The sequence below is a fragment of the Ctenocephalides felis genome, unplaced genomic scaffold, assembly GCF_003426905.1.
Source record: "Ctenocephalides felis isolate EL2017-DRISC unplaced genomic scaffold, ASM342690v1 CF-g0.4_SCAFFOLD_03572, whole genome shotgun sequence".
Taxonomy (NCBI): Eukaryota; Metazoa; Arthropoda; class Insecta; order Siphonaptera; family Pulicidae; genus Ctenocephalides; species Ctenocephalides felis.
Genome location: NW_020539726.1, coordinates 20,731,375 through 20,745,003, shown reverse-complemented (window position 1 = coordinate 20,745,003; position 13,629 = coordinate 20,731,375). Strand labels below are relative to the sequence as shown.

The window sequence follows — 13,629 nt, the reverse complement described above, 5'->3', positions numbered from 1 at the left end:
ATTTAGAAACCTTAGGTACAACTCAATTGAATCAAAAATTATTTAATTAAGGACAAACATATACATTTAACCATTCCTCTTTCAGTGTCTATTGAATACCACTAGAAAATAGCATTTTGAAAGAATTCACATAACTAATGACATCAACTTTTTAATAGCATTTATTTTAAATGAATTTTCAACTTTTACGTTACTAACAGATAAAATTTCATACTGTGTTTTTGGTTAATTTTTTGTACTTAATTTATTATTTTTTAATGTACATCACCGTCTACAAGAATTAAGAAGAATCTTTATATTCTTGCAATCATGCCAAATTTGTGATATGTTGTTGAATATATGCTACAGGTATATTTTTAATAATTATTGAAAAATAAATTTCTGTTCTGTTTCACAATACACGTTTTTTTTTTCATTTTCAACCGCTATAACCACTACATATGATATGAATATTCATTTTGCATTTCCAAATAATTTAAGTATGTACAATATGCACACTAATATTCAAGCTTCAATTATAATTGTTCACCAAAAAAATCTCATTTTGTTTAATAAACAATCAATTTTATTCTGATGCAAATATGAATTTATTCTAAATTGTCCTAAATAAATAGTCTGATATGATGCATGACATGACGATCTAATTGAAAAAATATTCACATAGTCCAAAGTATAAACCATATATTATGAACTTTTCATTATTTGATATTCTTCAAACAACGATTTATACACATCTAAATAATCTTCGTAAAATTCATTCAAATACGCCAACTCGTCCAAATTATCTTCATTGGCCACACTCAAACGTGCTCCTGAACTTTTGACCTCTTGCAAGGCCTCGGAAGTCCTTGTTTTCAAATCCACGAAATCACGTCCTGTTTCTTGAATTCCATCATAAAATTCTTCTAATTTATTTTCCAAGTCTCGCGCTTTTGCTTGCAAATCTCTGATCCTTCCTTCGGTGTCAATGGTGAAAGGATTGGCGGCTGAGCAGTCGTCCTCATCATCGATTTTTCTCAAAATATTTTTGCATAAAATTGTTTTCAAATCGCCAGTTTGAGCTTTGAGTTGGTTAATTAGATTCTTAATTGCTTGAATGTCTTTTTCGTTATCTCGGATGGCACGCGACAAATCCGAGTTGCGGGTGTCGAAATCTCCGCTCCGAACTGTGGGCATTGCCTTTGTTAAATCCGACAAATATAGAAGTATAGAGCAAAAAATGAGAGTTTTGAGGGCAGCCATTGCAGAAATATCTGTTTCTGAAAATAAAAAAAATATTATTAAACCAACTTATATACGACAAAAATCATGTGGGTGGCAATTGAGATATATATCCAGGCACGGTAGTAGCCCAAGATTTTGGACAAAGGGCAAATCGAGATAAACAAACTTTTTTTTATTTTACCATATTATGTACAACTGTCCTTTGTGGACATCCAGTGAATCTAAATACAATACATTTAGTTGATTTATAAATGACAATAGTAGAAGTAATCAGTACTGCTGTTCCTTACTTACACAATCTTCATGTATTTTTATAGTTTTGGGTACTTCTCGTATTTTCAAACGTAATTGGTGACATGTCTATTCAATTTCTTTCACATATATATTTCAAAACATCAGAATGTAATTCTATATGGATTATATGCGGATCCATAAATATATCTCAATGATATTCATAACGAGGAAACCTCAGGTTTATTTTTCTGGGATTTTGATGAAACTTTGCATGGTGATAGAGATGATAGTGAAACCAAAACTCTTAAAATATTATAGACATATGAGAAGTGGTTTAATTTTTAAAAAAATGTAAAAATTTTTATAATTAAATCACTTCACTTAATAGGTCTATAATATTCTAAGGTGTCGTTTTGACCATCAACTCGATCATCATGCAAAATTTCATCAAAATTACTGAAGAGTGAACCTGAGATACTCTTTGTATGCTAAATGAAATTTTGTACATATGAATTATACAAAATGAATTTATTGTTTAATTATTATCGCTTTGGTTTGTTTTTTACAAAATGGTGAGTTCAAACATATGTTAAAATATAGGTTAAAATAATAGAATAAATTAAATATTTGAAAAAATGTACAAATTCTGAATACTCGTATCACAATGTTAATTAAAGTCAAAGCAGTAAAAAAAATGCGTGAAGTAGGAATATGCAACTTATCCAATTGCTAAACAATAATTTGAGTAATCAAATATCTACAACATGCTATTATTGTACTTATTAGCACAACGCTAATTATATTTACTACAAAATTAATACAACTAATCAATACTAATGACTCGGATACAACTATTAAATCCGATTATACTATCGGTAGTTCAAAATGGCAATCATCGTACAACCATATATTAGCTTCAACAATTAATTAAATATTTAGAATCAACAATAACCAGAAATGACTCGTTATTATATGAAAGAAACACATTTAATCTAATACTCACATCAAGTTTGTGTACTATAGTCTTGAAGATAACAAACAAATAGAAATGTGCTTTGCTTCTGTACACACGATAAATACACTTTTATATAAATTTGAACGTACTTGGAAGTTTTATAAGAAAAGTAATATATTCTTAGCTCTTTGAACGGGAGAAGACTAAATTTGTTTTATATCTTATGACGATGCTCATATGCCGAAGCTTGATAAGTTGGGTTATAGGTTATACATACAAGCGATTATAGTATATATAAATATATACAAATACATACAAATATGTATATATCTTCTATATCTTTTATATAGCATTTTTGTTTATGATATATTTGGTATATGTATATACGCACGTATTTAAATGCGTATGGAAAAAATATATCTAATTATGTGATAAGGATTTTATTTCAATTAAATTGTAATAAAATGATTAGACTTTGCATTGCAATTATGATGCAAAACTAATTAGAGGCGTATCATGCAGTTATATTTCGAGTGTTAATAGATTTCTAATTCGTCAACATATTTGAATATAGAACAAATTTGAATAAATTGATAAAATCATTACATTTACATGTGGTTAATCGGATATCTTGGCAGTATCGGCACTTTAAAATTTGAGTTCTACGTGCAATTTTCAGAAACTTTGACGAAGAAACTATAGGTCGAAAGTGATCTTTGAGCCAGCGGATTAGCATCTACTCTTTCCGAATTTGATTCTTGCATCGACCAGTTTGATATGAAACGTATCATTCTAATTTTTTTACTAGATATAGACATGATATAAAGTAAAAATTACCCTTTGATGTAATTTCTGTGAACATAATGAAAAGTTAAATATCACAGAAAGCTTAGCAACCACAAATTGTAAGAAAACCTACTCACTCGTTTGGGAATTTTTTTGTCTTATTGTTTTGTTTGGGAATTTGATCGAATTTCATGGATATGAAATTGAGAGACAGCACAAAAATACGTAATTATACTATTGGTCTATGAGAAGTTTTAAAAAATTGTAGTTATACTAGCGGCATTCAAAAATACAAAAAATTCGCATAAAAGTTGGGACTTAATCGTTAAAATTAATAGTCAAAGAGTCTGAGTATTTTTATCAAATGAACTGACTATAACATTTGAAGCCCTAATTTGTATTTTTGTGAAAATAATCTGATGACTGTTTTGCTAATGATGCAATTGCTAAAGATAATTGCATAGCAAGATTTATACAGAGCCATGTAAAAACCATTTTTTTCAACCATCATTTTTAAATAGTTTGCTTCGAAATTTGATAAACTCGACAGTTCCATCTAAATAAATGTGAAATATCTAATGCTCTTATGTTTTACAATTCGTTTATCAGTTCGTCATATACTCACCAAAAATATTAAATTATAAATATGAATTAAAATTATCTGGATACAGAAAATTAATAAACGTATACATATACCGTAAAGATTGAAACTAGTTTTGTTCCATTTTATTGCAATAAGATATAAAAACTAAATTATTTAACTTACTTTCTATTAAGGAATAGATTCTGTAAATAATATTGATCAGCAAGTTCTACAGTTCATTCTATTAATAGACATGACACATTAAATTATCTCTTCTATGCTAAATATATCTTTAGAGTAGCACATGATTTCAATTTAAATTTATTAGTTTATAAAGTATGAAACTGTGCTTTTATATAAACATCAAATATATATATATATATATATATATATATATATATATATATGTGTGTTTTGTAGATATCACTTTCTACTTAGTTTCAAGCAATCAACACATAATTTTAATTAACGTTCTATCCTTCGCTCTCATTGAATTATTATCGGTGATTGCCCTCACTTTATAATTGCAGTACTTTTATCTTCATTTAAAATATATTGTTGTGAATAATTGTAGAATAAAAAAACAACAACCTTTATTTTACAAATAATTTGTATTTGAATCACTTCATAACAATATATGTTAATTATTGGACTTTGGTAAATGATTGTCAATATCGTACGGATAAGTTACATTGTAACTAAGAAAAATTATGTAAATATAGTAATGGTTATATATATATATATATATATATATATATATACTAGATATCCCGACAGACGTTGTCCTGTACCCACGTCTACAATTCAAAAACCTGAACAATTTTTAACATACTTTATTATATCTTATTTCGAAATGTTTTTGATGTCAAACAATGATATTTTTTATGCATTTTTCTTCATTCTACAATAATATTGTATTTTATAATTATTTTAATCCATAAATTTTTTCTTAACAAACTTCAAAAAGATTTATCAAAATTCGAATGACCGTGTAGGAGTTTCTGTTCATACATCTGTACAGAAGAATTTTATATATAAGATATAGAAATCTTATTTTTGTTTTTGTGCCTCTATTGTTGCAAGACTTTTGCAATTTATATGCAACAATAATTTTCAAGTGCTAATCTTATTATTTTTGTACAACTATAACAAATACAAATTACATTATAATTAATCAATTAAAATCAACTACTCGGGTAATTTAATACTTGCCTTGATATTACTTTAAAGCAAAATGCTCTTTACATATAATTCCCTCCCATTAATTTTGAATTTTTGTTAAAATACATAATAGTTAACGAGCATTTAATTTTTTCCTTCTCCGTTTTCATAACTATAATGTATGTCTCTTCACAAAAATTCCCTCGCAAAAAAAAATATTTTCATTTACACGTTGAAATTAAAAAGTACATTTTCCAGTTTAAATATCAAAGTTGTAACAAGGCAAAGTTAATTAAAAATACATAGGATACACCTACTGTGCTCATGTTTACATGAGATGAAAGCACCGTCAGCTTTTCTGACTAGCACATTTTTATGTCGTTATGATTTTGTTCCTTAAAACGTTTAATACACACATTTTTTTAATCGTGGGTATAAAAAATATATAGTTGATTCTCATGATTGTGGCTTCAACAAGAACATTATGTGTACATTAGATATAGAATAGAAGAATACAAAAATACAAGTTTAAAATCATTATTTTTGAGTCTCGCACTCGAATCGATTTACAATAGTTCTTTTACAGTAAAATATCATGTTGTTTTTGACGAATATGCGTTATCTAGGTGAGGTTTTATATCTAAAGCGCATGACTTCGCAGGAACCACATAGCATTTTGACAGTTTTTAGTACCAATTTATGTGAAAAAACGCAGCGTAGTTTAGCCTTGCAATAACAATTGTCTTTTATGGCGGAATTGGACGGTTTATTTTAGAATAACTAAGGATAGTTAAAATTATAAATGTTTAAAAAAAAATGTCAGTTTAGGATACCTATAATTTACTATTTTGACACTTCAAATAAATTAAATCATTCAAATTCTTTCCAAATTTTAATAATACATATCGAAGTTGTCTGAAAAGCATCACTTTCATGATGCCAATTTAAACTCGAGTTTAACATTTATCAAATAGCTCTCGAGTTCAAATACCGAAAATACCGGTATTTTTAAGGTGATAACCGGTATTAATACAGCCGAAAATTTGGGCGGTATACCGGTTTCGATGCACTGGTTTTTCGGTATATTGGTGTACCGTAAAAACATTCCCCAGTTTGTATACCGAATATCACCATTGAGCTCCCCGTAGATACGTATTTAAAGCAATAAAAATTTGATGCTTATTTTGGGCAGCCTGTCGTCAAGCACTGATTTCATTGGCTTTCACTTAGAAATATAGATATCAATGTATTACTAAGTGAATTAGTCTTTCCAGGCATTGCATCAAGGAAAAAAACTACCTGTATTCCAGAAATTGTAATGATAAATACAGCAAATAGATAGATAGGACAATCGTTTGCATTTTCATGCATAACAACCATGTTGTTTAAAAAGTCATTGTAACAGCTTATTGGAATCGTCTGGTCTTGATTGCTGTTAAATTTATATTAAAAAAGTTCTCATTATTTGTGAAATTATTGCACCATTAATAAAAAATTAGTATTTCAGAAATTGTAATAATAAATTCATCAAATAGAGAGATTTGATTTGCGTTGCCATCTATAAAAAGCCACGAGCTGACACATTAAGTCCTGATTGCTGTTAAATGTATATAAAAAAAATGTGAGATAATGGCAGTATTGATAAAAAAATCATCACTTTTTTATACATTCTAATGATGAATTGATCAAATCGTAATAGGACAACCATCGCGGTTGCTATCTATAAAAAGCCAGTCGTTTAAGAAGTCAGCTCAGCAACTCATAAGACTTGTTAGGTCCTGATTGTTGTTAAAGCTATATAGGAAAAAAATTACTATTTGTGTGATCATTGCAGTATCAATGAAAAAATCATCAGTATTTCAAAAATTGTAATGATAAATTCATAAATAGATATTGGACAACCTTTTGGGTCGCCATCTATAACAACCACGTTGTTTGGAAAGTCTGCACAACTGCTCATAGGACGCGCTAAGTTCTGATCGGTATTATTGGAGATATAAAATATATTCCCACTATTCGTGAGAAATTTATCTATTTCGCCTAACGTGTGAAAAATACTCATCTTCACCATTATTCGCCATTATTTACATTCGGCTTGTGTGTATAGGTTCATTAAGCTAGATGCCGAGGACAATGTTTGCATGAGCAATCCTGGCACGCGTCTTTATAATGAAATAGCGGACGCCATATATCATCTCGCTAATAACCCTAGCGAATGCTGTTGCAACTCTTTGTGTCATTTTTATAAAATATGTGTGTATAACAAACGATAACAATATAATACCAGTGAATTGTGGTCAGATTTACTATATATTCTTCACGGATTTTAAAGTTGGGTATGGCGATAGTTTGATTCTATTGGAGGAACTTGTTTGTTTTGGTTTTATATGGTGTGATTGAGATCCGAGGTGTTTCACACATGTTTCATTGATAGAATATCGAACATTAGTTACATTAATGTCTTGAATCAGTTACATTAATGTTTCTTAATGAATATTATAATATATTTAGATATATTCATATTATATTCATTTATTTCTAAATAAATAATTTTTTATTCTTTATATTTCAAGGTTTTTTCAAAATTATTTTTCAAGAGTATTCATTAATTTGAATTACTGTATTAATTACTTTATATAGAAAATATTATATATAGTATGACTCGTCTAGTATTTTTTACGGGTGGTGTTGATCACACGTTTTTGGTTCTACTACTAGTACAAAGTGAATGTACTCGTTGATTTAGAGTTATTGTATTACATTACAATAAATTTTAATTTTTAGATAAATTGACGTCTTTTTACATATGTTTGGAAAATATCTGTATTAGAATTTTAATTACATACTATCACAAATTAATAAAGTGTATATAAATATACAGAGAAACTATAATTTGTTTAAATTTTATTTCGTGTCGTTTCGTTTCAACAAACAAGCAAATTTCCATGAACAATTTATTGGCAACATTTATACAAATAGCTAAAATTTATTCTATTTTTGAATATCATGAATATTTAAAACTTAAATTATTTTATTATAACGATATACAATTATTAACTTTTTTTATATACCTTTACGTTTCAAATGTTTTTGAATATTTTGGCATACCTTAAAAAAATTGATGTATGTGTGTGAGTGGATGCGGATACAAATTTTCGGGAACATCGATCAACCGATTTAAATAAATCAAAATACATTCGAATAGTATTAGGCAGGTCTAGTCGTTCCAAAATAACGGGGCAAAAAGTGCCAAAAACCGATTTTAATAACCCAAAGAACAATTTATTTGTATTGACACTATGAAGAACAGATTAAATTTTAAATAAGTTAAAAAAAATTATATTTGGCGGTCGAAAATGTTTATTGGACATATGTACATTAAATTATTAGATATTTTATAGAGATTTTAATAATGTGTACACATTCTGTGTAAATTTTTTTGGGTTTTGTACCAAAATGTTTATTTACGGTACGGAAAGCTCCAGCAATTTGCCTTAAGGAACGATGATATGCACTCAACTAGTTAATAATTAATTATTTAAATCAATGACTAACAACTAAAAGCAGTTATATAAGTTTTGCTAATTAAAAAAATTAAAATTTTTGTTGGTTGAGCATAATGCAATAAAAATCACAATTAGTTTTTGATAAATTCTGAGTAACATTATTGTTTGAATAGTAGAAAAACAAAATAGAAAACAAATAAAAAAAATTAAAAAAATAAAAAATAAAAATAAAAAAATAAAGAAAAAAATAAAAAAATATAAAAAAGAAAAAGAAAAAAAAGTGTGTAGATATACATTTTTATATTTTATATAGTTATAGAATAGTATGCATATAAGTACAATTTTGTAAAGACCTCTTTTATTTATATAAATTCAAAGCAATCTTGTAAAGACATTGAACAATTGGCGTAATTACATTACAATGACTTCTATAAGAAATACAATATTTTTGAGTTATTACTAAGAAAAAATGACATCTTATGTCATTATAAATTTAAATAAAACAGATTTAGCAGGCATACAATTTTACAATGTACTTTTTCAATCATAAAATTGTATTTTAATATAATATGACAGCCACATTTGATTAAAATATTTTTTTATCCAACTTTCAAATTGGCTTTTGAACATATTATGTGTTCAAAATTTTATTTTGTTTAATTCCAACATATTTTTTCTTAGGTATCTTTGATTAAAACAAAATTCTAATCATTGCATGTGTTGATAAAATTTAATAATACAGGATTCTAACAACTTTATAATGCAGTAGAAAATTTTGAAGACTCGAATAAAATTAATAATATCAGGTCTGCAAATATTTTATTGAAATATTCTTGTTTCAAATTTCTAAAATGTCGAATTATAATCAAACTGTACTAAATGTCGCTAATCATCTAAGGAAAACAATTATAACATAAAATCAAATAAAATTGTATTAGGATTTGAATTTTTGATATTGGAATATAAGTTTTTTTGCTGAACCAAATTATAGTTACTAGTTTCAGTTATTTAACAAAAATTCAAAATGAATTTAACTAAAATTTGAAATGAATAACATGACAAACATTACAATGCATTTACCAAATTTGTAAGACATGTATAAAATCAAAAATGCCAACTGTCCTAACAATATTCCCAAACTTCATTTTATTCGACTCGAAAGTAATTTCTCTTTATAAATCTACATAAATTCTAAATAAACGCTCAAAACTTTTAAGTAATTCTGATATCAACGTTCAAATGGAAACGATTCGCTGTCAACTCCATTTTCGTGGGCAAATCCATAAATAATAAATTACAGTCATAACATTACGCTTAAACGAAAAACGATCAATCATTTCCCACAACTGAATGTGTTCTTTGTACATTCGGCAATGTGACAAAACAATGCGTCATCTAACAATCAAACAATTGTCATTTGGTGCCGGTTAAATTTCGGGAGTCCCAGGCGAGCTTTTATAAAGCTCCCAGTAGGACACGCGCCTGAGCTTTGATGTGCATCCGGCGGAGAAACGCACAAATGAAAATTACATGCGACGGATTCAAGAGTTTGTGTTCTTTTTAACGAAGAACGATGTTCGGTTTAGACTTTAAAGGTAAAATGAGAGCTGGGAGTTGGATTGCACTAATTACATAGTAGTAGATAAAATGCTTGTAAATAACGTGGAAATTCAGTGGGTAATTGTTCTAGTTTAATTCGTTTTTAGTAGCGTGCAAAATTTGAGAAGAGTTAATGAATTAAATTTTAACTAGCTGTGAATGGCATCGTGCCTTGAGGCAAATTGCTGGAATTTCCCGTATCGTAACGAAATATGTTCCAGAAATGTTACATGTTTTCATACAGATTATTATATATACATACTGTAACATTGTCTATTATTTATAAGAATTATATAAACTGAATTACAAGGTTGAAATTATTTATTTAAAGTATATAAGTGAGCTTTAGAACTTTAGCCAGAATTATAATTAAAATATGAATTATTTTCTATATACAAAAAAAATTTTTTTTCAAAAGCAATTGTTTTGTCAAAACAAGCAGAAAGCTTTCTGAATCATTCAAATCAGATGCTAAGTTATCTCAAAAACTGCTATTTTTTGCACATTTAGCTTGGTATCTCCAAAACCACTGAACCTGCCTTTGCTAAAATTTAATCACCACTCGAATCTCCCCGTCATTCCGAATTGAGTGTTAGATCATTCAAATCGGATGCTCCGTTCTCTCCAAAAATTGATTTCTATTTTCTGCACTTTTCGCTCTGTATCTCCAAAACGGCTGGACCTGCCTATGCCAAAAACTAATCAGCACGTCTCCCTATCAATGGGAATCGAATGTTCTTGTAACAAATAGGTTCATTCGTGTGCCCGAAAACGTGGACGAAAAATTATGTCCATACATATACATACATACACATACACACACACACACACACACGTACATCGATTTTTTTAGGTATACCAAAATGTTCAAAAACTTTCAAAACGCGAAGAAATGTAAAAATTTTCAATTTCGATTTTTGGACGGTTATTATAACTTACCCTACGAAAAGTTAATTACCTTACGGGAAGTTAATAATATATTGCAAAATGTCAAGCATTTTTTTGAGAATTATTTAATTGTAGAAATATAAAGAATTGCAGAGCAAACAAAATATTTTTTGGACCAGACAAGATAAACAAGGAATTGTATTTACTTGAAACTATGAGCATAAGTCTGAACATGTTGCATTGTGCAACTAAATAAAATATAAAGAGTATATAACAAACAAAAATCGAAGGTAATATTTTCTTTCTCATTGTTTAAATACACCTTGTTACAATGTTAGTTCATCTTAGTTTACTCAATTCAACATGTTTGTTGGTTAAATTTATCTTCAGTTATATCACGCTAATTAGTTTTTGGTAAAAATCGGCCGCGCCGTTTCTTTTGTAATTAAATGTTGAAAAAATTTTTTTAGCGATTCTGATAAAACTCTGTATACTGACAGATTTCGTAGTTTAAATATATAATGGGCAAACGATTTTGATCAGATTCTATGCCAAAAACATGTACGTTTTGGTGTTTCTTTTACGTTTTTTGGTGGTAGCTATTGATTATAGTTTGCGTATGCACTTGAATAAAATTCATTTTTAGCACGCGCAACGGATGAAATAAAATGTGTTATACAAATTATTTTAATTAGAGATATATGATCGTTTGAAAGACATCAATAGGAAACCGTATTGATCATTATTTAGTGGGAGCGATAATTTTATTATAGAAATTTTACGTAAATTGCTTAATTTCAATTCTTATACGCAATCAAAACTACTAAGAGAGATAAGAGACTGCACGATGATCCGAAAGGATTGTTTTTTAAAAACTTGGACCGTATTTTAAAGGTCCACTAATCATCATCACAAATTAGAAAATCACTCGTTGCTGCTCCGTACACCAGAAATAAGACTTAAAAAATTATGGCCTATTAACTTGATCCAGACAAACTGTGTCCCATAATGATATCCAAGCAGAGGTATCTATTATATATAATTATATTTATATACCGACTACGCCGCAAAACAGAACAATGTTATGGCAAGACTATGTCATAAAAAACTTTTTATACTAAATATTGACAAAAGCCATGCGGTTGCTGTGCAGTCAAGATTGTCAGATAGAAAACCTAACATAGAAATCGCACAAATTTTAAACAAACAATGTTAAATAACTGGGTCTTTCTGATGCAGCTTCATAACATGCAAGTGACGTTGGAGTTTATGTGTAAAACGCCTGAATGCACAGCAAATACATGACATTTTGACAGTATTCGGTATGATTCAGTAGCATAATGTATGAAAGTTGGAGCGTAGCATGGCCTTGACATAACATTGGGTCGTCATGCGGCAGAATCGGCTTCTTAATTAATGTCGATCAAAATAACTCATGGAATGTGACTAATATTTTGATTGCAATTAATAAAAGAAATAAAAATAAAAGTTAATTATGTATATGTATCGGGAAACTCATGCAACTTGCCTTACTGTAAAATACTATATACAACTAGTTCATGTATTATATTCTTAATCGTTCAACAAGTACGTCACATTTCAAGATATCCCTTCACCAACCCCTATTTTAATAAGACTCATACGCACGATAATTAATGACGTATATGCAAATTTATTTACGGTTGAATGTTTACATTCGAAAGGGTTGGTGGTGCACAAACTAGACTCGAACAATACAAAGGGTGGTGACGCCGAGATGCAGAAATGTACGATTCAATGCCCACCCCTGCCAAAGATAACTCGCCTGTTTTATTTGTTCTGTTTCACACAAAACCGTACGCACAAGGGTGCAATTTACCATACGATTCAGTAGGTACGATAATTCTGGTTAATAATTTGTTATAAATGATAATGATTTTAACCTAAACTAACCATAACCTAAAATGTATTATTGAACTGGTAGTCTTTATTAAGGTTACATACAAAAAACATTCGACCATGTACTGTTTTCGTGCTTTTTTCGTATTCCCTTTTTATCACCACAACCATCACTCAGGTTTTAGACCTAAGTTTAGAAAAGCCAAAATCTTCAAAGTTTTATAAAAGTCTATCAGTTTATATAGAAGATGGATTACATACATATTATGTGTTTGATGACTTCAATTAAGTTTTTGTCACATGATTATTTATGACACTTTTTGTCTCATGATTATTTAATCCGACTTGCAGTAATAGCTATGAAAGAAATTATTAAACTTTAAATAATTGTTATTGTTATCTTCATCTGAAAATAGATATTCAAAAATATATATATATATATATATATATACATGTATATATATATATATATATATATAAATATAAGTGTACAATTTATATTAATTGAAACAAAAATCTAAAGTGAAAAAAAACCTTATTTTCGAAAAGCGTTAAATTTTCTGTCTCAAAATTTCTACTAATAAACTAATTATACGATTTTCAATAATTATATTATCATATTCGATGCAAAATTGACTTTCAAATTTTAGAAATTTTGTGTTTTTTGTAAAATTAATTCAATATAATTGAGAAGTAACAGAAAAGTAATTTTAATGATCCCCAGTTCTGAAATTTCTAATGAATATTTTTCCCATAATGTAATATGAAAACGTTTATAAAAAAATACACAACATGCCAATACTGTGCTTAATTTT

At 28.2% G+C, this 13,629-nt stretch overlaps 1 protein-coding gene across 1 annotated transcript; it reads right to left on the bottom strand.

Annotated features, from left to right (window-relative positions):
* Positions 1–684: 684 nt before the first annotated feature.
* On the bottom strand, positions 685–2,525 carry LOC113388206. Its single transcript, XM_026625607.1, has 2 exons — positions 2,462–2,525; positions 685–1,259 (listed from the first exon to the last, which is right to left on the bottom strand). Exon 2 carries the CDS (start codon positions 1,240–1,242, stop codon positions 685–687), a length of 558 nt encoding a protein of 185 aa, XP_026481392.1. The 5' UTR covers positions 1,243–1,259; positions 2,462–2,525.
* Positions 2,526–13,629: the final 11,104 nt, after the last annotated feature.

Bases quoted from the DNA above. Each gene is read 5' to 3' on its own strand.
- LOC113388206 (XM_026625607.1), bottom strand. From the start codon at position 1,242: ATGGCTGCCCTCAAAACTCTCATTTTTTGCTCTATACTTCTATATTTG.